Here is a 27,529-nt window from a genome sequence, read left to right as displayed (position 1 = left end):
GCGGTTGGGCCGGCAGGGCTATATATCAGCCGCCATGGCGGCGCCACTCCAGGGGGCGCCCAGCTGGCCCACCTAGTGTTGCTAGGGTAAAAAGTATCCGACGAACGTGCACGCGGCGCGCGCACACCTACTAGAATGGATATGAGCAACACATCTCGAAGAACAACAGTTACAAAGGTGAGTAACCTTGTTTTGCCTTCCCTGATAGATACTTAGTAAACATTCCTGCTAATGATGCACAAGAAGGAATAGAATCCAGCACATCCTCTCTCATGTAACAATGTTAGCATAGATAGCAGAGGTGAAAACTGGAAAAATCTAAGTTGGTTGTGGTGTACTCCCACCTGTGAGTTATGAGCTTCCTACCAGTGCTGCTGAACTTTGGGAACCTTCTGTAAAACAGCACCAAATGTCAGGAGCCAAGGGCTACGTACTTTTCAATTACTTCCTTTCTGCAATTCGCTGCAGAAGAAGGGACTTTCTTTGCATGCATTGTGTCTCATGGTTTTCCTAAAGGTGGATGTGAATGATGCTCTTCATTTTGCCTGGGGATATTTCTTCCCCTGATTTCTGCTCTGTGTATAAGGTCTTCACATTTGAGCCTGCATCAATGGTCAGTAGAGGCTCTGTGGCCTCAAAATGGAAGCCTTGTGAATCCTACCCCAAGATATGTTAAGTCATCCTTCTGCCCCCATGAAGGAATAGACTGCATTTGACTTCAAAGCCAAACAAATCAGAGATGACTTTGGCAGTGAAGAAGTTTGTGTCAGTTCCTAAGTCTCTTAAGTGGGCTCTGAAGCTGCAACAGTTCAAAGATGTGAGCCTTCATGAGCAAGAACTTAAATCAATTCTGAGGGTGTTTTCTGCTTCTAAAGTACTTGCCACAGGCTCTCTTTTATCAGGGCCAGGAGCTTCCCATGTACCAAAGAGACCTAGTACTGAATAGGCATGCCGGCGGATGGGTGGTTTTGCTAGCCAAGGAATGGAAATAAAGTTCTAAACCTCAGTCTGGACAACGTGTGATGGTTCAGATGTGTTGACTCATATGGTGGCATCAGCTCTTTTGGAGTCAGTACTTGGGCCTTTTGTCTGAGGCTTAAGTCTGTGTTGCAGACCACCTTTTCAAGGGGGAAAGTCTTTTCAGCTGTAAGATAGATGACCTGATGAAGAAGGTGGAGGACACTGAGTTCACTGCTAGGTCATAGTGCATCCTCAATGGGTGCTGTTTTTCAGAAGGTTTTTGAAGCTCGGTGTTGCTGAGGGTGCCTCCACAATGTAAAAATATGCAGAGGCAACACTATCAAGAAAGTACAGTTATGGTAAGTAACAAGCTTTATAACTCCAGTCATCGGATTTGATTCTGTTCATGCTGCCTTGTAGAGTGTAAGGCTACATTAACAACAATGTGTTAACCCTTGAGGGTTCAGCCGAGTGCTAGTTCATCGTTTTGCAGTAAGGCGTTCCCTGGGAAATATCCCACTCTCTTCCACTTTCTAGTTTCACCTCAACCAAGCTTCACAATCATCATTGCTGTGTACAGTATTAAATTGTTTGTTTAAAACTTGTAGTATGTGTGTGTGAAAATTTCCCTGGAACCTAACACCCCCTCATACGCCCCCATTTACATTCATTCTTACAGGGAAATCGGATTCACTTAACATCGTTTTGCTTAAAGTTGCATTTTTCAGGAACATAACTACAACGTTAAGCGAGGAGTTACTGTAGGGTAATTGATATAAATTGATGTTCTCCATGCCCCAGAGAGCTTTCTAAATATGACAGTGCAAACAAATGCAAGACCTTAAGGAAGGGAGCAAGTATTAATGAGACAGAAGAAAGGATTCTTCCTCCCTCCAGTCTCTTATTTTGGCTACTGATCTTTCTTCTCAACTTCCTCTTTCTCTGCTACTGTCATCAGCACCAACGACCTTCTTGTCACTCAGTTCCACAATTTGGGGGTTATTTTTTGATTGCCTAGCTCCTCTTGCTGCAGACATCCAGGCTTAATACAAATCCTTCTGTTCTTTTCTCCAGGGTATCCAAGATGCATGCTTTTATTTCCATCCCTGAAACTAAATCTCACCTTCATGTCCTCATTATGTCCTCCTTTGCCTTCTATAGCATCCTGCCCTAACACCCATGTATCTTTTTTAATCTATATAAAATGCTGCAGCTTAAGTCATATTCCTTGCCTATCATTTTGATCATCTTACTTCTCCTTTGGAATTCCCTTTCATGACTCCACATCCCCTATGTTACCACATACAGTCTTATGGCCATCAAATTCAAAACCCTGCATAAATCATCCCTTCCTTACTTATCTTCCTTGTTCTTGCTTTGCATTGTCAACCATCCAGCTGTCAGCTTTTTGCATAAATATATCCATGTCGTCTTCCATGTGGTGGCCAACCTTCCTTTATCTGCGCTTCCTATACGCTCTTGGTATTTAAGTCCCCCTTGAAGACCCACTTTTGCCATTCTGCTCACTGCATCTGTTTCACATGTATAGTTTAAAAAAAAAACTGTTTACCTCTTCCTCTGTCTACTTGTCTGTCTGTCCCTTAGCTTGTGATATCTTTGATGCAAGGACCGTTACTCCATGTCTGTCTTGAAAGCACATTATGTGTTTAATGTTGTGCCCACAAAGTGATTATTTCTGAGAGACATATCTTTTTTTAGGTGAGAGGAGTGTAGGGGTTTTGCAGAAAATGAGATCAGAAATGCAGGCAGGTGATAGCTTGGCATACTCTTTGCTCACTGACACCCCAAAAAAGTGGGAAACAATGCCAGGTTACCAGACTAACATTGACAATTAAACAATGACAGTGCACAGATCCTAGCCAGTATGGTAGGGAGAGTATGTCTCAAACACGTCACAAAATACGGATGGACCAATAATTGTTAGCTCAGCATGGAAAGTTAAGGTCCAGAGTCAGTGGTGGGGCATGGAGAGGAAGGGACTCTTTCAAAATAGAATGAAAATTATTATGGCATAACAAAATACCAAATGTAAAAATTCGTTTTCTTGAAGCATATAGAGGAATCTGTGAAATGCACTGTGAAGCTGTGAATACATTGTGAGTGCACAGCAAATCCTACATATTGTACACAAATTTAGGGAAGTGTGTTACAAAAATCTAAACTGAGACACTTTTATAAATTTTGGTTTTTAATTTCCATTTGGTAAGTTGATTGTTTTTTGAGCTTGATTCCTCCATAACCAAAATCTAGTGACAATTTGGCAAGATGGCCTTACCTGGGGAAGCCGAGTGTCTTTCTCTTAACCACGAAATGCATCATTTGGTGACATTTTTTCTTACATTCTGGAAGATTGTGAGATAACTGTAATTGAGACAATATATTATTACCATTATTAATCATGTTTATTATGGTAGTACTTAAGGACTAACCAAGAATGGAGTCCCATTGTGCTAGGCACTGTACGCACAGAGTAGCTGACAGTCGCTGTCCTGAAGAGCTTACAAACTAAATAGATAAGACAGATACAGGGTGGAAAAAGGGTATAACACGCAAGTAGAGTGAACAAAGCGAATGCAGGAAACATCATGTTAGTGCCACAAAATTTTGGAATGGTTTAGTTAGGAGGGATAAGTTTAAATGAAAAGGAAAGTGAAGGGAGAGGGAATGTTGAAGGAAAGGGGGAGGTGATGGGGACAGAATGAAAGAGAACAGGGAAGAGGGCCATGCGTGGGGTGAAGCTGAGGTGAAGAGACTAAGGGAGTGGGGGGGAGAAAGTTGGAACAAACAGCCAGTCAACATGGAGTAAAGAATGTCATGTCAAAACTGTAGCAAGTTCTCTGAGTGTGAGAAGCTGCGTCTGTCGCTGGTTCTACTGTCTCTGGAGTCTGACTGATTTCTCTCGCAATTTTCCCCTAAAAGACCACATAACTTGGGTAGGGAAGGCTCTAGTTTCTCTGAAGTGGTCTCCCCTGCACAGTTATGGGTCTGGAGCATGCTAGAGGGTGGGATGGCTCCATCTGGCTCCCATTTTACCTTCTCCTCCCCACCCAGTGCAGCAGTCCCTGCTTTGCCTGCTTCTGCAGCTGCTCCTACCAGCTAAAGTCTAGTTTAGTCTAGTCAGCCGGAGTTAAAGTCACAGACTTGTCATTACTAGAAAAAAATTAACGAGGTGTCTTCTGTGCTTAATGCGCATGTATAAGACTCACATAACAAATGTGCTTTGAGACCTTCCAAATAAACCACATAACCATAAAATTATGTAAGCAATCCAGTCCTCTGCCAGCTAAATGAAATTTGCTAGTGAATATTTTTCACTATTAAAACACGGTTATGCTTACTGAAATGTTGAATGTTTTACTCTTGTACACCCTAGTGCTAAAACTATTAAAAAGCTTGCCATAGTTTAAAATGTCTGGCATGGTGTGCATCCACATGTTTTATAACTTAGTTTAACAGAACTGTTTATGTCATTGGGGCAGTTACAAACACAATGCTGATTATAGAGCAGATGTGTTAAATCATCCTTAAACAGGTTTCTCACCACTTGTTAATCAAATAGAAGCACTAAATGAGCTTTGAGATTGCTTTAGTTAAATCATATTTGTGAAACAATATTCATAATTGTCTTTCCATCACACTATGTGAAAGGGATCTTTGAAATAAAAGTCTGAGGATAAGGGACAGGGGAAACATAGGTGATAAAATTGAGAGAAATCTCTTCTCTCACCACTTACTCTGCATTTCTAACATGCTCATTACTGTATTGTAATACTACATAACAGTGATAATGATTCACAGAGAAAGGATACTACCCAAGTGTGCCTAAAATCCTGTCTTTCCCACATTGAAGTTTTGCTCCCCATTTTTATATCGTTTAAATAATTCAGGGACAGTAATTGAATCAATCGTTTTAAAGTGCAAGGAGAGATTTTTCTTGCATGTTTGCAAAGTGTTCCCAGTGCTAGTGTAGAAAACTTTGTGGTTTTGGTTTTGCTTCTTTCTGACTGGTGCTATATAGTTCTGAAACTGCCTTTTCTGTTGTTGTGGGGACAGTAACTATTTATCTTAAATTGTGAGAGTGCCAAGTTACTTTAGCTCTGTACACAAGTATCTTTGATAAGTAATACCACCCTTCGCCCCACCCCCAATAAAAAAAAAAAAAAAGTTAAAATGACCACCAGTTGGCTGGCCTGGTATTCCAGTTGCTGCCAGTGGAGAAGAGTCATTTCAGTTTCTGAGCTTTCCAGTCCATTAGGGAGTGGTAATAACACAGTGGAAGCCACAGATTTTCATCTTACCGATAACCAGGAAATTACTTGAACTAGTTTTTACATGTCACCAGGCAGTGTGGATAGAATTGACATCTTTTGAAGATGTCCTCTTGGATTCTAAATTAAATTCCAAAATAAATTAACTTTGTCACTTTGACTTTACACAGAGAAGACTATTACTATGTAGCATCGTACGTGTGGAGTTTTACTGATGAATAAGAAGAAACAGTCCCCACCCCAAGAAGCTTAAAATTTCTATTGAATGTAACTATAATAAGTAATAAAACCATGAGGACGAAAAGGGAGGATCTGATATTCAGAAGGAAAGTTGAAACTGCTCATTGAAAAGTATTATTTATAAGGGATTTGGATCAATTTATTTTACTTCTGTTGTGTTTATTTTGGGTACATTTTAATTTTGTTTTATTTTTAGTATGCTCAGGCAGGAGAGAGGGAGCAGATAGCACCGGAGCTGAAAATAGTGACGGAAAACAAGCTGAAAGAAGTGAGTTTTGAGGTGCTGCTTGAAGGAGAGGAGGGTGCTTGGCACATGGAAGGAATGAAGCTGTGTGGAGGGGGACAAAGGGAGTATTAAGAAGAGAGGAATGGACATAGCGAAGGGCATAAAGGTGTTGGGAGTAGAAGGAAGTTAGTGTCGACACATAGGTAGGGTTTATAATAAGCTTCCAGTACCAAGTAGTCTAAAACAGAGAGAACGTTCAGAAAATGAGGTTGAATATTGTGCCTGTTACTCAATATCCTATTTAGAGGACTGGGAAAGCTGTTCTAGAAATAAAAAGAAAGAAACAAGATGTTGAGGAATATTTGCTGTGAATTATCCTGAGGGGTTGGATGGCTCAGGAAGCTGGTAATTATGATCTGGAATCTTTCTTCACTAAGGCTGTAATTCAGTAAAGCAGTTAATGTTAAGCACATGCTTAAATGCATTGCTGAATCGGGACCCAAGACACCAACTTGAATCCAGTCCTGGTTAGTAGCATCTGAAAGCTGTCACCATGTAATGGCGGCTCAGTTTGAAATTAATGTGATGATTTTAATACGGTGGACAGGTGACTGCCTCACAGAAAACACTTCCATAATTGTTACTAACTTATTCCTTTGTCAGCTGTCTAAACAGAGAGGTCTAAGACCGAAAAGACCTAGAAACACACTCTGCTCCCTGGCAGGGTGGAGCTTCTAGGGGATAGAAGCAACTAGCATAGATGCTAAGCAGCTGTGGAGCCAGGGGAAGCAGTACAAGGGGCTTCTATAGAATTAGCTGATGGAGTGTGGTCATTGTTATATACTAATGGAAGAGAGGTTAGCAGGAGAGGAACCCATGCTTCCTGAGACAGTAGGGAGGGAAGAGGCAAATGTTGCTTCTACAGCAATAACAGTAGATATTATGAATAATTCATGACTAAAAGGCTCTAGTCTCTTCCCCTTCTCTGTCAGCCTATTTGCCTGAAAATTATAAGACCCCATTAACTTGACTTGTAGTAAATTAAAAATATTTTCAGATACTAAAGCACTATTTGTATCCCCTGCCAATTTTTGTGGCTTTTCTTATTTAAAACATTTTTCTCTTTGTTGCTCTGAAAGACTCCTGGAATAAAAGGGGGAAACTGAGAGACTATACAGGAGAAACAATGGAATAATGTACTATCAAGTGTACAAAATAAAGTATTTTTCTTTTCTCTCTTCCAGTTACAGTAATTCTGATTGTTACTTGTAAAAATAATACATAAAAAAAAAAATTAGAATTGTGGAGTAGATGGAGTGTAAAATGATAGCGGGACCTCCCAGAAGGGTTGTCTGAGAGGTAATTGGAATGAGGAGTGGAGCAAAGAGGTGGCTGTTTTTGTTTTTTTTTGTTTGTTTTTTAAGAGCCATCACCATAGAGCTGAGATAATGAGAACAGATGTGATCCCCTACAGAGAGCATAGAGGCTGTTTGGAGAGGGAACCATGAGGAATGCTAACAGATAGGAGTTAAAGGGAAGGATGAGAAGCTATCAAAGAAAATGCTGGAGATGAGCCAGGGGAAATGCTGGAGATGAGCCAGGAGAGAGTAGCTAGAGAAGCCTAAATAGGAGAAAATGGAGAGGGGAACATTTTAAATCCATTTCCATAGACATTTCTCCAAAAATGGAATGCCTCTGGTTTGGGAGCTGTTACATGCAGTCTCATGAAATAGATTCTTGGGGCTTCAGTGTTTGAAGTTAAATTAAGTATTTAGAACTTTATGGGCCTCTTTTCTCATCTCTTTCCCTCTTCCCTCCCCCTCCCCCCAAAGATCTCACTCTCTCATTATCTCCTCCAGCCTGTCAGTTGCCTTCCAAAGGGAGGAGGTGGCAGTGGCCTACTATGTTATCTCTGGCATCTTCAGTGGAGGATGGAAGTCTAAGTTCTCCTCTGTCTTCAGGAGGGATCTCTGTCACTCTCGCACTTGTGCAAGCCCAGTGTTCTCCCCATTTTTTTTCTTTCTTGGCAGTGGAAAGAGGTTTGGGGTTGCACAAATTCTTTTGTATTCCCTATTCCCTAAGTTTCTCTGTGTTCTCTATTCCTCTGCATCCCACTCACACGCATCTGTCTCCCACTCAGCCCAAAGATGATTAGGGGAAGGATTAGGCAGTCTTCTCCCCACTCTGTACTTTAGAACCATGTTGAGAGTACTTTCTGCCTGTTTCCTGGACTCTCTTCCCTGTTACAGTTGTGCTGCCCTGCTCAGCTCTGAAGCTCCAGTAGACAGGAGAAACTTAGAAGAGGCCATGTCTTGGGCATCCTTCCCATATGTTGCCCTCCACAGAGACTCCCAAGGTCAAAAGGCCAGCTTTTTAACTGCTCTACCAGCTGCCCAGGATTATAACTAGGACAGGGAGCACGAAGGATGGGTTTTAAATATCAGACAGTTGGCAAGTATGCTAGAGAGGTATTTCAATAGCATATGGCTTCCGCTTGCACATCCAGCACCTCTGCCTCTCAGGACTTTGACACCTTTGTTTGTAGTCTGTCTTGCTAGTCTGTGGAACTCACGGGACTTTCTCACCAGATGCTGTTGGTTCCACCAGACCCTCTGCCCTGTTTGAATCATTGGTTCACCTTTGAGTGATTGTCCGCATGGATTCCACTTCTGGTGCAGATGTACCTGAGAGCAGATTCTTTTGGTCTGTAGTGTCATTGGGGCCACACCTGTGCTTTCGATGCACTCACACTTCCCCCACCTGAAGGCATAAAGGGCAGAGCGGTCCCAATCATCTCTCAGTTCCTTCTTTCCACATAGGACTGTGAGATGGAACCCCTGCAGTGTCCACTTTTCTGTGCACTGTGCAACTTGCATACCCATGTGGGAGATTCAGGCGCACAGGGCAAGTCTACCTTGCATAGTGTCCCTAAAGGACTCTTAGGCTGTACCTTCCATTTTACCAGAAATTGTCTGATTTTTTCATTTAAATCTGGTGATTCACTTTCCAGTTTTTCCCCCAGGTCCCAGTCAAACCAAAAGAGAGCCAACCTGCACACCCTTGATGTGTACAGTGTTGTCTCATACTACTTACATCAAACAAGGCTCTTGAGGAGTGCTCGCTCACAGGCTGTTTGTAACATTGCAGATAGGAGCTCTTCCAGGCTGTTAGTAGCATTGTAGATAGGGTTAAATGTCAAGCAGTATTTACTCAAAGATTGTCTCGGCAGGTATCAAATTTTATTAAATCATAGACTCATAGACTCATAGGTCAGAAGGGACCAATATGATCATCTAGTCTGACCTCCTGCACAAGGCAGGCCACAAAACCCTACCATACACATTTATAACACCCCGAACCATGACTGAGTATTGAAATCCCCAAAATTGAATTTGAAGACCTCAATCTGCAGGGAATCCACCAGCAAGCGCCCTCGACCGCCACGCTGCAGAAAGGAAGGCGAAAAACTCTCAGGGCCTCTGCAAGTCCCGCCCCTCGAGAAAATTCCTTTCCCGACCGCCAAACATTGGCGATCCTAGGACCTAAAACCCTGACATCGTGGAGCAGAACTCACCAGCAGCAACCCCAAGAATAGAATTCTCTGCAGTAACTGAGTTCCCATTCTCATCTCAAATCCCATCAAAGACCATTGAGGTCAGATCTTACTCTGCAGAAGATCTCAAATCAATTGCCCAATTACACTATCCCACATAACCATCCTCCATAATACTATCAAGTTTAGTCTTAAAGCCAGATAAAGTTTGCCCACCGACTATACTTTCCACCTTCGGAAGGGCTGTTTCCATGAACTCACCTCCACCCTAAATGCGTGTGTCCATGGAGATTCACTCTACGCTGCTGTGTCTGCTCTGATTTCCTAGGACACATGAGCCAAGGGCCAAAATTCAAAGTAAAAGAATCAAACCATAAAAGAATCCAAGCTAATTTAACCTGTTGTCACGCTCATAATTGGTGGCCACTGGCCTTGAGTGACTTAGGCCGTTACAAAGAGTGCTCTTGCATTATATAATTGTAATAAGTATAGATAAGTGCCAGCAGATGGAGCTATGTAGCAATAGTTCTGGGTGGGCCAGAACCATATAACTATGACACTTGCGCACTAGGCTTCGTGCATGCTCTTTACAATCCACTCCACAGCTTTGATCCCACAATCTTGCATCTAGCAGGAGAATAAGAATATCTGCAGAGACCGCCACCCAGAGACCTGCCTGTGTGCACGGGTACCGGGACCGCAAAGGACGCGGAAATAATACACTCTTTGAGGCTGCAAGCCAGCAGCAAAAATAAAGACATTTCCTTGCAGCTGCTCCATCCAGTGGTCCTCCTCTTTCTGACCTGTCAGCAAGCCATGTGTGCTGGAATGCGAAATTTATATTAGTAAGAGACTTTTGAAGAAAGGAAAGGAACTAATCATCACTGGGAATGCTAGGAATCTAAGAGGATAATTGAAGACACAGCCCTAGAAGACTGGGGGATAAATGGTATGTACCTATGTGAAAGGAATACAGGTTCTGTAGGAGTTGCTACAGACTCCAGCATGCATTGTATAAGCACAACTTACCGCTCTGTAGTGCTGTTTCATTTGCAGGACTCCCAAAGCACTACCAAGCAGATAATATTTGGAACCACTGGTCCCTCTGTCACTCTTAGGGTTTGTCTTCATGGACGGTGCTACTGTCATGTCGCTGAATCTTCCAGGCTTCTTAGCAGCTACCATATGCAAATCGGATACACAGACCGAGGTTACGGGTTGGGGATTAAGAATAGTACCAAACGGAGAAACAGGTTGCTTCCAGAGTTGCCTATCAGACCTGTCCACCAGCATTGTAAGAAGAATCAACTATACGGCTCTGTATGCTTTTCATCTTGCAGGATCCCAAAGCACCTACAAAGCGAAATATTGGAACCACTGGTCCCCTGCTTCAATCTTAGTTTGTCTCATGGACAGTGGCGCTGTCATGTCGTAGTTAGGAACAAAGAACACTTCCTGTGTACAGAAGGCTTCTCCCGCAAGCATAGTTAATGCCCACCTCCCCGAGGTGTAGCTGTGTCGCGCGGAGACCCCTATCGCCAACATAGCAACTGTCTAACAACGAGGTAGGTCCGGATATGACTACATCACTCAAGAGTAGGTGACCAGATGGGATGATTAGAAAAATATTGGCACATTGTGGCGGGAGTTCTGCCCCACACAGCCAAAATTAAAAAAAAAACACGCGAATCCCGGAGTCCCCACCAGCAGAGGAAAAAAAAAGAAAAAAATAAAACCCAGATCCTGACGGCAAGACAGACAGAGGAAAAAATAAAAGTCCCGCCACGCGAACAACAAACAACAAAATAACAGAGGTGCGAAAATATCGGGACAAATTGCATCTCAACCAAACATCAAATTCAGATCAGGACACAACACCCATCAAATGTAGGATCGGTCCTGGTCATCTAACTCAGGAGTGTGGGAAATCGCAGACCCGAGCGTATCGTGTTCTACCATAGGTCTATGTATAGACCTGGCCCTTAGTTGCAATCTGGGTGAATGCTGCAGATTACTCGCCTGATGCATCCTAAAACCGCATTTGCTTTTTTAACAGCCATATCACATTGGCGGCTCATAGTCATCCTGCTATCAACCAATACCCCAAGGTCCTTCTCCTTGAGATAGCTAGATTAGATCCATCCATATAGGCGAGACACCAGTCCATCTTCTGTGGCTTCTTTGAGAAGTATCCCAATTTCTGAAATTTACAAGTCATCTATGTTGGGATTAGCAGAGGAAAGGACAGTTACTTGCTTTACAGTAACGTGCTTCTTTGAGATGTCTTGTTCACATGGATTCCATGACCTGCCCCTTTATTATGGAATCCTGTACCATCTGGATTCTGTGTTGCCAAAGGAACTGAGGGATCAGGTGGGCCCACTCCACCTTTTATGCCCTATTTGGGGAGGTGCCAGGGCATTCAGGGTGCAGGTGCTGCCCCAACGGATGCTGTGGGCCAAAAGTATCTGATCTTATGTGCATGCACACCAGAAGTGAAATCCATGTGGACAACACACCTTGAAGAACCACAGTTACTGTAAGGTAAGTAAGTGTTCTTTCATTGCCCACCTCTCCTCATTCAGATCTTCTTGTGGCCCACATCATACGGTTGAAAGAACCTTTCATATCTTGGTAAGAATATATAGTTGCTGATGCACCGACTGGGTGTAACTATCAGGTAGAAAATACTTATTACTCATAGTCCATCAGTAGGAAGATATCCAGCCAATAGCCCTTTAGATTAGTTAATAGTTAACTTCCTTGTCTCCTCCCCCTCCCCCACAGGTGTCTGTAGGTGAGTATTGTAATCATTGAACAGATCCCTGTATCACATTTATGGAATTAAATACAATTGTTGTTTGTTGTGCACCATAATATGTGATGTATGTTTGCTTTCTACTAGAACAAGAGGATGAAGAAACCAGTACTGGGTCTCACTTAAAACTGATAGTAGATGCTTTCCTTCAGCAACTCCCAAACTGTGTCAACAGAGATCTCATAGACAAGGTAAAGTCACATTATTACATTATCCTCACGTAATCCCACAATATTAAGCCTTGCATGTTAATTTGATTAAAAGTATACTTCAGGTGTTTGTTACCAGTGTAATAGCAAGAGAAACTGTAAGCAACGTTATAGGCTTCAGGGAGAGGTTTTTAATGTTTTTACACAAGAATTTTCAGACTCTTCTGCCTTTTTTCCAGGCAGCTGACTTGGCTATTTCTTTTGTATTTTATGTAGCCATATCAGATCATAAGGTCCCGTGTAGGCCAAATCAACTACCTCTGCAGCTTAGTTTGAAAAACCTTCACGCTTTGGAGTCTAGCAGGTGTAAAGTCTCTTCCTGACCTTGAGAGAGTATTTCCTCCTCTCTCCTCCACAAGGGCAGCAGTTGAGTTAAGGACTTGCCTACCCAAAGAGTTAGAATCCAGAATCAGACCTTACTCTGAGTAAGGGGATCGTGATGCTTGGGGCCTGTCTACACACACAATTTAATTCAAATTAAGGTAGAATGTGAGTTTCAAATGCAACAGCTAGTCTTGATTAATGTGTGGATGCTCTTATTCAGGAATAAAAGTGCTTTATCCCAAAATGGCTTAATCCATGTAGGAAGTGGATTAAATTAATTCAGAACAAGGCATTCTTATTCTGGAATCAATATCATCCACATATGGAGTTAATCAGTAATAGCTATTGTACTTGCACAATTGCCATATGTGGCTGTTGGTCCTACAGAAAAGGCAAACTCGCCAGCCTCTCTCCATAGCTAGGGAACCTTGCAGCTGTTTCCCTGACAGTTGACTGCTTCTTTCTCTCCCTCCCATCAGTCCAAAGTTTCCATTTTCCATCTAGTAGTCCAAAGGTTCAATCTATAGTATAGATTTTAACATTCATGTCTTCTGAATGTGTAAATTCTAGCTAGAAAATGAAGATATTATTTTTTAAGCAATTGCATGTAGCAAAAGCTTGATTTAATTAACAGACACTTTTAATACGTAGGTTTACTGCTTTATGTATAGAAATTCCGGTTTAAAGGTGAAACATTGACTTTTCTCTTATAGGCAGCAATGGATTTTTGCATGAGCATGAACACAAAAGCCAATAGAAGAAAATTAGTACGAGCTCTCTTCATAGTTCCTAGACAAAGGTAGGAGAAGGGAAAAAGATGTAGAGTAACACTTTATTTAACTTTGCTTTAGTGATTTAAACAGACAAGAATGTACAGTGCAGCTATGAAGTCACACGTATCTACTATGTTTACCATTGATGCATATTTCTCTGGTGGTCTTTGCTTATTTGATTAAGGATAAACTTAAAATCAGCAAGCAAACTAAGATTGTTGGTACTGGAAAAATTTTCAGTATGGATACTATTGCAACTTACCTTTTCTGGTGATAATTACGGTTATAATAAATATTTTGGTGGGTCATGTTTTGTTCAAACAGTGACATCAAAAATAAAGCTTTTCCGGGAAAAAGAAGTTCACGTGTCACTCAGAACTTCAATACTAGTAGCTGAAAGTCCATCCTGTTGCACAGGTATGGCATTTGGGCCAAGTAATCCATTATCTATGCAGTCTCCCTCATACAGCCAATTAAATTGTTGCATGCAGTTCAGCTGTAGAGTATGAGTGGTGATTGGCTGAGTTACCTTACTCAACCTCTGTGGTCTAGGACTCTTGGCATATATAAGGCATAGCATATAATTTATAGAGTCAAAATGGCAAGAACTTAAAAACTGGACAGTAACAGACTTTAAATCCTAGTGATGATTGAACCTGGTGATATTCTAATAAAAAGGGGTTCTCAGCCATGTTTCCAGCTGTTTCCAATGCTTCACACTGATTCAAAAGACATTCATTCTAGGCATCAGAGTGATTATAGAATGGTAATCCTTGAATCTTATTATATGGATTGTCCTGGGAAGCGTTGCAGTAAGATACAGTGGTGATGTATAGTAATGAGTTTATATGTGAGATCTTGCTATATGTTAAGAATAATCTCAAAATAATAGCTTCATGTCATTGAGCTGTCATGAGAGTTTTGTTGTATTGAAACCCTTTGTGCCCTCTTTCTGCCTCTCATTATGGGCAGCAAGCTTTTCCCATCCCTTTATTTACCACATCTGTTATCTGAGTGGCACTTTGATGGGAATTCTATTAATTAAGAGCTCCAACGCTTTCTCCCTGACGGCCTGTTTTAAGAGGTCATAGAGTTTAACTGCAAACAGCCTAAGACTCATGTCAAGGTTTTTTTCCCCACTTTGAACTTTAGAGTGCAAAAAGTGGGGACCTGCATGAACACTTCTAAGCTTAATTACTAGCTTAGATCTGGTGCACTGCCATCAGCCAGAATTTAGTGTCTGGCACACTTTCTGTTCCCCCACAACCTTCCCTGGGGAACACAGATCCAAACCCCTTGGATCTTAAAACAAGGAGAAATTCACCACCACCACCCCTTTTCCCCCCAGACTTTCCCCTCGCTGGGTTTCCTTGAGAGGCTTCACACTGATCCAAACTCCTTGGATCTTAAAACAAGGAGGAATTAACCATCCCTCCTCTTTCCCCCCCCACCAGTCCCTGGTGAGTTCAGACCCAATCCCCTTGGATCTTAAAACAAGGAAAAATCAATCAGGTTCTTAAAAAGAAAACTTTTAATTAAAGAAAGAAAAGGTAAAAATTATCTCTGTAAAATCAGGATGGAAAATGCTTGACAGGGTACTTAGATTTATATAGCCCAGAGGAAACCCCCTCTAGCCTCAGGTTGAGAGTTAAAGCAAACAGAGGTAAAAATCCTTCCAGCAAAAAGAAACATTTACAAGTTGAGAAAACAAACATAAGACTATTCCGCCTTGCCTGGTTATTACTTACAATTTTGACACATGCAAGACTGATTTAGAAAGATTTGGCGAGCCTGGATGTACATCTGGTCCCTCTTAGTCCCAAGAGCGAACAACAAACAAAACAAAAAGCACAAACAAAGACTTTCCTCCACCAAGATTTGAAAGTATCTTGTCCCCCTATTGGTCTTCTGATCAGGTGTCAGCCAGGTTCACTGAGCTTCTTAACCCTTTACAGGTAAAAGAGACATTAACCCTTAACCATCTGTTTATCACAACTCAAATGGCATGTTATTTTTAAAAAAAATCATTTTTAAGAATATTTTATATATACACAGAGAGAGAGAGAGAGAGAGAAAATTATATTAAACCAAACTAGTTGATCTGTGTAATGTATCTAGCCTTACTCTCGGCCAAAGCTCATACAGATAGGTGCACCTTATGTTCTTGACATGAAGAAAAAAACTTACCTTTCTAGAGTGTACATTGCCAACATCTCATCTCATTTTTTGGCAGGCAGCTGTTAATGTTGCAGCCTTTGATTTTCAGGTTTCATGTGTCATCTCTCTGTACCTTCCTGGAGTCCCTCTCTTGTAATTTTCATGTTCCTTTGATCTGCTTCTCCTCATTTGACCTGACCCATAAAGGTAGTACTTTGTGGAAGAGAACAGTCTCATAAAGAATGTCTTGTTTATGGTCCTAGTCCATTCAGGATTGTGTTAATTGCTATGAATAAACAAGCTTTGGTTCTTAGTTCTCCTGTACCATTTTTTCCATTTAAACAGCTGTATACCCAGTAAAAGCTGTGTTATCCAGCACTTTAACAACTGGAGAGCTCTATAAACCAGCATTTTGGATCTTCATTGAAAATCCGGTTTATAGCCCAGTTGGCATGGGACTGGCAGGCTCCCTATCTGGCTCTGGAAGTGGCGGCATGTCCCTGCTGCTCCTAGACAGAGGAATGGCCACAAGGGATTCAGAGTGCAGGAGGCGGTTTGGGGCGTGGCCTTTGAGAGGGACTTTGGATGTGAGAGGAGGCTTGGAGCAGGTGGTTAGGGTATGGGGGAGGGTGTGCCAGATCCAGGAGGTCTTTACCTTGGATGGCTCTGCTCATTGCTTCCACTCCACTCCAGGCCCTGGCTCCACAGCTCCTATTGGCCGGGAACTGCAACCAGTGTGAGCCCCAGCTGCCGGGGGTTGGGGGAGGAGGGGGAAGTGGGGCAATTTGCCCCACGCCCCACAGGGGCCCTGTGAGCCTTGGCCCGGCGTCAGTCCACGTCTTCAGCGGCATTTTGGCGGCGGAGGGCCCTTCATTGCTGCTGAAGACAAGGAGCAACTGAAGGGTCCCCGCGCCACCGAAATGCTGTCGAAGACCTGGACCGCCGCAGGGTGAGTATAAGCGCCGCAGCTCCCCCGCTTTGCCCCAGGCCCCCTGAATCCTCTGGGCGGCCCTGGTGGGAGCTGTGGGGGCGGCACCTGTGGGTGGAGACAGTGTGCAGAGCTGTCTAGCCACGCCTCCACCTAGGAGGAGCAGGGACATGTCATCACTTGCAGTGAGCTGCCTGAGGTGACCACTGCCTGGATCCGTCACCCCCTCCTATACCCCACCCCCCTGCTCTGAGCCCCCTCCCAAAGTCTGCGCCCTGTACCCCCTCCTGTGCTCGAGCCCTAAGCCCCCTCCCACAACCAAACTCCCTCCCTCTTAGGCTACGTCTGCACTACCCGCCGTATCGGCGGGTTACAATCGATCCCTGAGCGCGCTTGTATCGAGTCCGGAACTCCTCCAACCCCAACGGAGTTGCGGAATCGACAGGGGGAGCCGCGGACATCGATCCCGCGCGGTGAGGACGGGTGAGTAATCCGATCTTAGATATTTGACTTCCCCTGTAGTCTAGACCAGTCCTAAGTTAACCAGAATTTTTTACTTACCAGCACCCTCATTCCCCCAACATGCCGGATAACAAAGCTTTTACTGTACATGGTGAATTAGCTATCTTCCAGCCCATCTTTGCATCCTATTAGTGTGTACTGTTTGAAGGGCCTTGTATTCTTGTGTTCTTCTGTAATGACCATGCTTTTGCATATTGATTGTCCTGGTGTTAACCTGAATGTCTGCTTTGCATCTGAGATTAGAAGGATGTGCTCATATAATTCTTTAGTGGCGAAGCTGTCAAAAGGTGACAGTTGTTAGAGCTCACTGCCCTATTTGTGTTAGTGGGATGTGTCCTCACCAGCAATCAGCTGACCCTTTGTCCTTGCACGTTATTGGGGTAACTTAAATAGATTATCAGGCAACAAATTGAACATGTTTGCATGTGGATGCAAGGGGAATTTCAGTTGATTGACAGACATGTAACCTGCTGTTCTCTCTAGTCTAGCCCAAGCCTAAAAAGCCTGTCCTTTTTTATAACACTACATTATACTGTGCTTAAATCAGTTTTCCTCTTTACCTTTACTGTAATACCTGCCAAATTATACTGAATTTACAAGATGTGATATTTAATAAATTATTATTATGCATAGCAAAATAAGTACTTTTTACATGGATTTTAGGTCATTATTATCCAGTACTCTATAGTGGCTCATTGAAAGAGAACAAAATAAACAGCTTTTAACAGCTAGAGCTAATGATTAATTTGAGCAGTCTAATCTCTACAGCATGTTGGAAGGATGCAAGCATGGGAAATGGAACAAGTGTTACTGTATGTTTCCAGAACTTCATTTGAAAAATGGAAATGGTATAATACTTTTATCACCACAGAAAAACTTGTGCTGATTACAATGGGGCTGAAGTCCAAATGCCTTACTGGTTTTATTAGTTTAATGTGAATCCAAGTTTTGAACAAATGCTCTTCTTTAATGATCCCTGAGCAGGTTTTAAGATTATCAAAGGCTGATTCATAAACAGTTCTCTTTCTGAGCATCTTTCATTTATTCTGAAGAGTGCATTCTTTATTCTAACATAGAACAAACGCAATTACTGAAATAATTCCTAGAAGAATTTGACATGTGAATCTAGCTGACAGATCAGTGTTAATCTGCCAACTACTAATATTCGATAACAAGTGGAATCAATGTTGAGTGAGAACTAATCATTAGTTTGTTGGCTGAGATCTTGTACAGCTCCCCTTTTACCCCTTATGACTCCCTTAGTATCCACTCTCCCACATGAATCATAGAATATTAAGGTTGTAAGAGACCTCAAGAGGTCATCTAGTCCAACCCCCTGCTCAAAGCAGGACCAACAGCAACTAAATGATCCCAGACAGGGTTTTGTCAAGCTGGGCCTTAAAAATCTCTAAGGATGGAGATTCCACCACCTCCCTAGGTAACCCCTTCCAGTGCTTCACCACCCCCCTAGTGAAATAGCGGTGACGGGTTGGATCACAAACCCCCCGTGAGCTGCCACCTGAGGATACAATTAATTCCATCATCCAGATCATTAATGAAGATGTTGAACAAAACTGGCCCCAGGACCGACCCCCTGGGGCACTCCACTTGATACCGGCTGCCAACTAGACATCGAGCCATTGGTCATTACTTGTTGAGCCCGGCAATCTAGCCAGCTTTCTATCCAGTTTATAGTCCATTCATCCAGTACATACTTTTTTAACTTGCTGGTAAAATATTGTGGGAGATCGTATCAAAAGCTTTGCCGAAGTCATGTTATATCACATCCACCACTTTCCTCATATCCGCAGAGCCAGTTATCTCATCATAGAAAGCAGTCAGGCTGGTCAGGCATGATTTGCCCTTGGTTAATCCATGTTGATGTTCCTATCCATTCCTCTTCTTCAAGTGCTTCAAAATGCCCTTCCCATGTTTTCTCCCAGAAATGTCCCATTCCTGCTCTGTGGGTCCTCAACTGGACAGTGATCCAGCTGTAGATTTCTGGCTTAGGCTGCATTCTGTGCACTGTTCCCTTACCTTTTTCCAGTGATGCCTAACTCTGGTTGTGCTACTCAGCTGGAGAACCACTGATGGTATGTTGATTGGTCTGCTCGCTCTGAATCACAGGTGTCTAGTCACAGTAAGAGTATCTGCCATGGAGCTACAGATGGAACACTGACTGGGGCTGCATTAGGAAGAGCAGAGCTGGTAGATATGCTGATTGTAGCCCTTTGGGTACCAGCTCCCCAAGAAATTCACTTTTTTCTTTTGTTTTTAAATCAGACTTTTAAAATATTTTTGTAAGAATTCTAGATGCTGTATTATGTACAGCATATAATGCCAAGAATATATAATTATACAATAAAATATTAACGTGCTTTACAAAAGTAGATAGCACATTTCCTACCCTAAAAACTTACAAATTGTTCATTAACAGACTCTTCTCTGAGGGATACCATGTTACCCAGGATGCTAGTTTCCTTTTTGTACTGCTGCTACAAACTATACTTACCATTTCCAAGAGTTTCCAACATCCCTCCATAATATCAGTAGAGAAACAAAATGTCAGAAAGCATTGTGTCTGTCCTTGATTTAAAAGGTCAGAAGAACAGTATCTTTCTAGAAAGTAGAATAAACAGTATATTTCAAATATATTTGGTCTTCATGGATAATTGTCCTCATTTCAAGTCGTATAGTCTGAATTATTACATTGATATTCAAAACAGTAAGGTTAGACAGAGGTTGTTCTTTTATTTTAAAAGTGGTTTTTGTTTTTGTTTTGTTTTTGTTTTCTGTTCAAATAAGTATCAACTGTTAAACAACCACTTCCGCCATGAACTCTTTGCTACTGAATGCAAAACACTGTGTGTGTGTGCGCTTACCGATTAATGTGAACAGTTTCGCGCACCCATCATCAACTTTCTCGTGAATTTATTATTCAGTATTGCTCTTTGTAGGCTTTCTGATTCTCTCATTAAGATCAAGTGTTTTGGCATACAAATAAAAAGGCAGTTTGTTTTTCAACTGAATGAAAATTGGTGTCAGAATAGCAGTGCATTGCGCTGTGTATTGCTTACGAATGGGGCATATTTAAATTCTTTAGCTGAAGTTTGACCTCTGACCCCCAACAGTACTGAATGTCTTAGTTAACCAAGATTTTGCTTGCTAGCATTCAAGTAGCTTTCATACTTGTAATTAAATAGTACCCATCTGAAACTAAATATCAATAGATTAATTCGGGGTAATTTTATTTTTACAAAGCAGCTATACAGTAGTTAAAACACTATTACCTTGATCTCAAGACAATTATGGATAATTTATTGTTGGCCAACTGGATTGTTAATCTGTCCAGTAAAAGAGTTAATTTTGGTTTATTTGCATATTGCAATCCTATTGATATTCTCCAAATTGCATGGCCTTTAAGTTTTAAATTCTGGTAGACTTTGCATTCTACTCTGAACAAGAGATAGTGAAAATTTCTGTTACGGGTTCTGAGTTCTCCCATTGTCTAATATTTCTTAATGTGTTAGTGTTAAAATGACATTCTGGATTGTGTAAACTATTGCCCATATGATATTGAAATTTTGAGTATTAGTTATTTTTAAGTCAAGAAATTAGTTTTCTGCTTTAAGGTGAAAGCTCTGCACGTTTTTATTAAATTTAAACAGACTTCTTAAAAAAACCTTATATTTACTTTGAACTCCTTGGCTTGTCATTATCAGTAACAAGGTCAGTTTTGTTGAACTGAATGTTAGCATATCCCTGTTCCTGAGGACTTTACATTTCAGGATAAATCCCTCTGAGGGCTCTGCTTAGGTTACTGAGCCTTTTTTGCTAAGCCAAGAAAATCCTTTGTTGAGAAGCATGAAAAGTCAGTGGCATAATTTGTTGTGATCATTCCCACTGTCTTGATTGATGGCAGTGAGAAAAGAGTTGACATCACCAGTCAGTAATTTTGTGACTGTTGATCAGTATACAGGTAAGAGCATTGAACTATTTAGATCTTATGAATATATTTTAGTTAATTGAATTACAATTTGAAGTACGAGGTGGGCATTTTGTATCTTGTGTTACCTAAATTTACACATCCTTAAGCTACCCCTTTGGCAAAATCCTATTTTCCAAGTACCCAAGATCTTGGGTTTTTTACACTGCAATTTTAAAGATCCTTCATTTCCAGAAGCCACATGTATAGCTTTAATTGAGAGAGGTCTTTACATTGTAAGATCAGTATTTTAAAAAACCCCAGGGGACTTAGATATCCCAGAAATGTCTCTAAAAAGTACAAGTACAGGCCAGCCTAATGTTCTAATAGCAGCGTAACACAGAGATCCAAAATCAGGATATGATTCAGTCTGGAGTACCTGCACCAAGAAGGTGGAGAGATGAAACAACACTGTGTGTCTGACTAGTGATTTTGTTTGACCTTGCTTAAAGCGCTGGGGATAGACTTCACAGAATGCTTTTTCCATGAGGCCAGATCTTAGTGAGTGAAAGATGAAATAGAGGACCCAGTTCAATATGCTTCCCCCTCCTCAAAAAAGGGAAGGTATATGAGACATGGAAAATGATCAAATGAAAACAATTTGAATTAGAGCATGAATTTACAAAATATAGGTACCAGTAGATGGTGCTGTTGCACACTGTAAACTTGCATTTGTGTGTGAGAGAAATAGAATAGATCTCTTGCTGGTTGCCAGTTTCACAGTAATTGACCTCAGGCTTTTCTTTACTATATTTCACCTATTTGGAAATACACACTCTTAATATTTTCCCCTCTGAAGAAACCTTTTGTGTCCTCTGATGGAACAGCAGCAATGTACTGTAAGGCAGGAGTCCCTTAGGGGGCTGCGAGCAGGTTTCAGGGGGACCGCCAAGCATGACCATCATTAGACTCTCTAGGGCTCAGTGCAGAAAGTCAGAGCCCTGCAGCAAGGGACCGCAGGCTAGGACTCTGAGCCCCACCATCCAGGGCTGAAGCCGAAGTCTGAGCAACTTAGCTTTGCGGTGCCCATGTGGTGTGGGGCCCAGAGCAGTTTATCTGCTTCCTACCCCTTAATGCTAGCCCTGGCTTTTATATGTAGAAAAAAAGAGAGCTGTTGTGGTACAGCTGGACCATGGAGTTTTTATTGTGGGGGCAGAAAGAAAAAGGTTTGGACCCCCTACTCTAAGGCTTAATTTTCCTCAAGTATGTTGGGTTTAAGGAGATAAATTAATTAATAGCTCTTAACATTCAGGTACTTTAGATCTAAACAAAAAACTTCATGTTTTTCCTTTTAAGAAAGAGGAATTGAGCAGCCAGGAAAAACAATAACCTCAGATAAAACAGAACCCAGCAAAAACATTTCTTTTTGTTTGAGTATTTCAGCCTTCTCATGGAGTTAATGGATAATGTTGATGATGTAGTATTAATTAGCTGTGCCTAGTATCCTGGACTACCTGTCCCAGTAAGCTTTTAAAATGTAAATACTAGTTAGGTTATTGGTTAACAAGAGGGAGAATAAAAGGCATTAAGCATTTAACTGAAGTGTTTATAATGTTTCACTGGGGTTTCTATGCATCATTAAGAGTCAGCTTGGCTTTCTGAGGTGTAGAGTGCTGTGTAACTTACTGCGCAGTTGAGCTGAAAATTTAAATGGACAAGCTCCTTTCTCCTCTATGTGGATTTTAAAGATTTCATAACTCTGAAAGATTTTCCTGGGAGACATTGTGCATTGTTTCTCCTCCACCCCTTGTTGTGCGATGTGTGCTATTTACACTTATTTTCTGTCTGGCTGCTGCCCTCTAATCCAGAAATAGCTGAACTTTAGTGGTGACATGATTCCTATGGATGTTTAATTTGTAAAGTACTTCTTTTGGGGGAGAAATGCTACATAAATGGAAATTAGTTTTAAATTACATAATTACCTGATTTTTTTTAAAGCCTGAATCCTTCAGTGTTCTGAGCACTCTGGCCAGTGCTCAGTAAAACATAAGCATGTGCTTAAATGTTTTGCAGGATCAGGGCCAAAGTGATCAGCACCTTGCAGATTGAGCCTTCCATGTGTTTTTTGATTTTAAAAATACTTAAACTACTTATCTTAAAATAATACATTTTAAAACTTAATTTAATAACAGTGTTTCTCTTCAGTTCTAGTAGTATAGGAGAACCAGCCTTCTTAAAGTGCAATCCTGAAAAACGATCAGTTTTCTCTTCACAACTGCTCACCTCTCTTGTCTGTAAATGATTTTAAGTCACCTTCTCTTCTTTACTGCTAGTTTATAGCCCTGGACTTGTTCTAGAGGTTCAGCTCCTAATATATCTTAAAATTGTTAAACATAATGGGAAGATTTTTTTTTGTTTTTTTTAAGTTGCTCTTCATAGTTTTGTGATTCCCAGGTTCTCTGGTTTCCAAAGCTTATCTTTGCAAGTGGGACTGTATGACTGAACAGAGCATCCATTTCTTCAAAAGGGCTTACAGGAACTTGTTAGACTTTTAGAAACAGATCAAGTTCTGCACTTAGGCCGGGTCTACACTATGAGTTTATCTTGTATTTAGCGGCATAAAACTGAATTAACCCTGCACCCGTCCACACAACGAAGCCCTTTATTTTGATATAAAGGACCTTTAATATCAATATCTGTACTCCACCCTGACGAGGGGAGTAGTGCTGAAATCGGTATTGCCATTTTGAATTAGAGTTAGTGTGGCCGCAATTTGATGTTATTGCCTTCTGGGAGCTGGCCCACAGTGCACAATTGTGACCGCTCTGGACAGCGATCTGAACTTGGATGCACTGGCCAGGTAGACAGGAAAAGCCCCGCGAACTTTTGAATTTCATTTCCTATTTGCCCAGTGTGGAGCGCTGATCAGGTCAGGTGACCATGCAGTCCCAGAATCAAAAGAGAGCTCCAGCATGGACCATACGGGAAATACTGAATGTGATCTCTGTATGGGGAGATGAGTCAGTTCTATCAGAACTATGTTCCAAAAGATGAAATGCCAAAAGATTTGGAAAAATCTCCAAGGCTATGATGGACAGAGGCCACAACAGGGAGTGTTGCGTGAAATTTAAGGAGCTGAGGCAAGCGTACCAGAAAGCCAAAGAATCAAATGGATGCTCACGGAGAGAGGGGCAACTGAAGACTGTAGCTATCTCACAGTTCTGGCACTCTCTGAAAACCATTTGAATTCTGGGCTGAACTCCCAAAGCCTGAAGGGTCAAAAACATTGTCGCAGGTGGTTCAGGGTATATGTCGTCAGCTCCCTCCCTCCCCCCCATGAAAGCAAAGGGGAAAAAAATAGTTTCTCACCTTTTTTCAATGTCCATGTGCCCTCAACCGACCTCACCGAGGCCGGCCAGGAGCACCCATGACAGCAGTAGACGGTACAGTATGACTGGTAACTTCATTGTCAACTTGCAAAGCAGCAGACGGTACAGTAGAGCTGGTAACCGTCTTGTTAACTTGCAAAAGGCAAGGGGATGCTGCTGTGTAGCGCTGCAGTATCGCATCTGTCAGCAGCATCCGGTAGGCATATGGTGACAGTGAAAAAAGGCTGAACTGGGTCCATAGTTGCCATGCAATTGTGTCTGCCCTGGCAATCCAGGGAAAAGGGCACAAAATGATTGTCTGCTGTTGTTTTCACGGAGGGAGGATTGACTGATAACATTTACCCAGAATCACCTGCGACACTATTTTTGCCCCGTCATGCATTGTGATCTCAACTCAGAATTCCAATGGGCAGGGGAGACTGCGGGAACTATGGGATAGCTACCCACAGTGCAACGCTCCGGAAATCGACGCTAGCCTTGGTACATGGACACACGCCGCCGAATTAATGTGCTTAGTGTGGCCGCATGCACTGTAAAATCGGGATAATCCCGTAATGTAGACATACCCTTATTTAGTGTTTGAAAGAGAAAGGAACAAGGAGAAAAAGATCAATCAAAATATAAAGAGTACACTAAAACAACTAAAAAGTGAAAAGATGGGGAGAAAACACATGAGAATGGTAATGAGGGGAAGTAATCAAGGAAAACTTAAAGGGAAATAAGGTAGAGTTTTTAACAATTTGTAAAATAAATGCTTATATACTGAGACTGAAAAAGGTGAATTTCTGCTACATTATTTTAGCTTGTTTTTTTCCACAGCTGGTTACAGTATATGCATGATGGCCTTCTCTGGAGCTTTCTTTTAGTTAGTAGCACCGTTACAGCTGTTTGGATGTTTGTTTGCTTAACAATATAGGATTTTTTGTCTCACTGGTATGTTTGCCTCTTAATGCATATTTCTGGTTATCTGTGGGAGTTGTCTGCACTCCTGGAGGAAATGCTATCATTTAGAATACTGACAGGCTGCTTAGTTTCCTTCTGAATTTCTCTTGCATATAGAAGTACATGTTACTATAGAAGCTCTGCTCAGCATTCCATAGTTAAGGTTGAGTTGAACTTTGCACTTAAACAGGAATAGCTGAAGAAGTCAAATATAGGAAGTAGCAATATAATTAGTAAAAGTGTAAGCCAATACACTGTATATGTAACTATACGTATATGCCCATAGTCATGAATTGTTCTTTCCACGCACAAATTGGTAGTTGTATGCATCTCTGTGGGCATAAATACATTTTTACATAACTTGAATTAGATCTGTGCTTTGTCCTCTCATTTTATACATGTGTGTAACTTTTTATTTACAGGTTGGATTTGCTACCATTTTATGCAAGGCTGGTTGCCACATTGCATCCTTGTATGTCTGATGTAGCAGAGGATCTTTGTTCCATGCTGAAAGGCGATTTCAAATTTCATGTATGTTTGTTTTGTTTTACTGCATACAGATTAAGAAATCTGATATTACCATCTTCTGAAAAAAAATGCTTGTTATAAGTTATATTATTTTCACTAAAGCAGATGCTGACTCAAACATAACAGAATAGTCAGATAGCTCTGAAGTCATTTTCTAATCATATTGCTTTGTTATAGTATGTTGGATTCATTTGTACATTGAATAACCTTTTTGTCAGACTGCATGTCACTTATACACATTCATGTAGAGTCTTCTTCAAGATCCAATGTTAAACCACAATTAAACTTAGTTCAGATGGTGGCATGCCTTAGAAATTACATAAGAGCTAGGGCAGAAGCTGCAAAAACTAGAAATAATGTTATAGAATTTATAGTTCACAGTTAACATTGACATTGACCTGTATTAATAGCAGTTTGTTTGTTTTACAAAAAGTTGTCTGCTATATCTTGTGCTTTATCAGTCCTCCTACATCCATTTTGGAAAATGTCAAGAAAGGTAAATATTGGAATGTAAGAAGGTTAGAAATCTGAGAACATAGTTCTTCACCAAGTTATTTCTCAGTCTTATTTCCTGCACTATATTTAAATTTGATTATAAAATTATCATGGACAACTGCTATTTTTTTCAGTGTTCCCCCCTGAACTTTATTATGGATCACTCAAAATCTGTTTTCTCTAGTGGCATCAGTTAACAGAACAAATACATGGATTATTTAAATGTATAGTAGTTTTTTAAAGTTAACTTAAGTTAATTATTATTTATATTAAAGCCAAAGCATTGATTTGAATGTAGGGAGAATTCCATTATTTGCATTTTATTAAATATTTTGATTAGTGTCCATCAGTACATTTTAAAATTTTCTTTTAATGAAACAGTCATCACTTTGGTTAAGACAGACCTGTTAACTCTACCAATTTGGTTTGAAGACTCCTGATTTTGTCTGCTCCCTTCAGAACACTAGCTATAGACTCCACCTATAGCATACTACAGTCATATTGGGCAGGGTGATGTCACACTAGCCATGTTTCTAAGGCTATCAGTATTTTGGGGGACCATGTTCTAGGTAGGAAGGAAGTTCAGAGATGGAGACATTGAAGAGCCAGAGCAGAGATGATGGGGGCGGGGGGGCGGGGATTGTAGTGTTAGCCAAATTAGGGGAACAGGGGAAGTTTGAGCGGGATTGCCAAATTAGAGGGGGAAGATGAGGAGCCAGAGATAAGCGAAGACATAGTCGGGGGGAATCGGACTGGAAATTTCCAACTTTCTGAACTCTCAGCCTTAACAAGTATGCTAAATGAAAGGAAATATATTAGAAATACATAAAAGGTACATATTTCTGAGACCCTAAAATTAAATGCATATATATTTCCATCTTTATTTAGGTGAGAAAAAAGGACCAGATCAATATTGAAACAAAAAATAAAACTGTGAGATTTATTGGAGAGCTTGCCAAGTTTAAGATGTTCTCCAAAAATGACACCCTGCATTGTTTAAAGGTTAGTGTTGGTGAGACATGTAGTTAGAAAAGTACAGTACTTGTTTATGATGCATAAGATCATCTTCCCACTCCCCTCCTCCACTTTTCTGTTGTTAAAGATTTTATTGTTATGTTGCATAAAATATTTGAACCTTGATTTTCTTGTTATATTGGTTTAAAAAAAAAAGTTTTTGTTTTACAGTCACTTTAGAAACATCCCTGGAGTGTTTTAATCTCCCATAGTAAGAAATCTATTACAGTATACTTC

General features: G+C 41.1%; 1 protein-coding gene across 3 annotated transcripts in view; it reads left to right on the top strand.

Annotated features, from left to right (window-relative positions):
* UPF2 (UPF2 regulator of nonsense mediated mRNA decay) overlaps window positions 1-27,529 on the top strand; it is a 158,205-nt gene that overhangs the window by 45,645 nt on the left and 85,031 nt on the right. For 2 of the 3 annotated variants that reach the window (XM_032798297.2, XM_032798298.2), the window contains exons 7-11: window positions 5,686-5,757; window positions 12,174-12,277; window positions 13,333-13,418; window positions 25,678-25,786; window positions 27,167-27,280. In XM_032798297.2, the coding sequence (XP_032654188.1) occupies window positions 5,686-5,757; window positions 12,174-12,277; window positions 13,333-13,418; window positions 25,678-25,786; window positions 27,167-27,280 (485 nt within the window). The remainder of the gene's footprint in view (window positions 1-5,685; window positions 5,758-12,173; window positions 12,278-13,332; window positions 13,419-25,677; window positions 25,787-27,166; window positions 27,281-27,529) is intronic. The other variant, XM_032798299.2, reaches the window with a different exon arrangement.

The sequence above is a fragment of the Chelonoidis abingdonii genome, chromosome 1 (genome assembly GCF_003597395.2).
Source record: "Chelonoidis abingdonii isolate Lonesome George chromosome 1, CheloAbing_2.0, whole genome shotgun sequence".
NCBI lineage: Eukaryota > Metazoa > Chordata > Testudines > Testudinidae > Chelonoidis > Chelonoidis abingdonii.
Note: the sequence above shows the minus strand (reverse complement) of the source record. Positions and strands in the feature narration are given on the sequence as shown.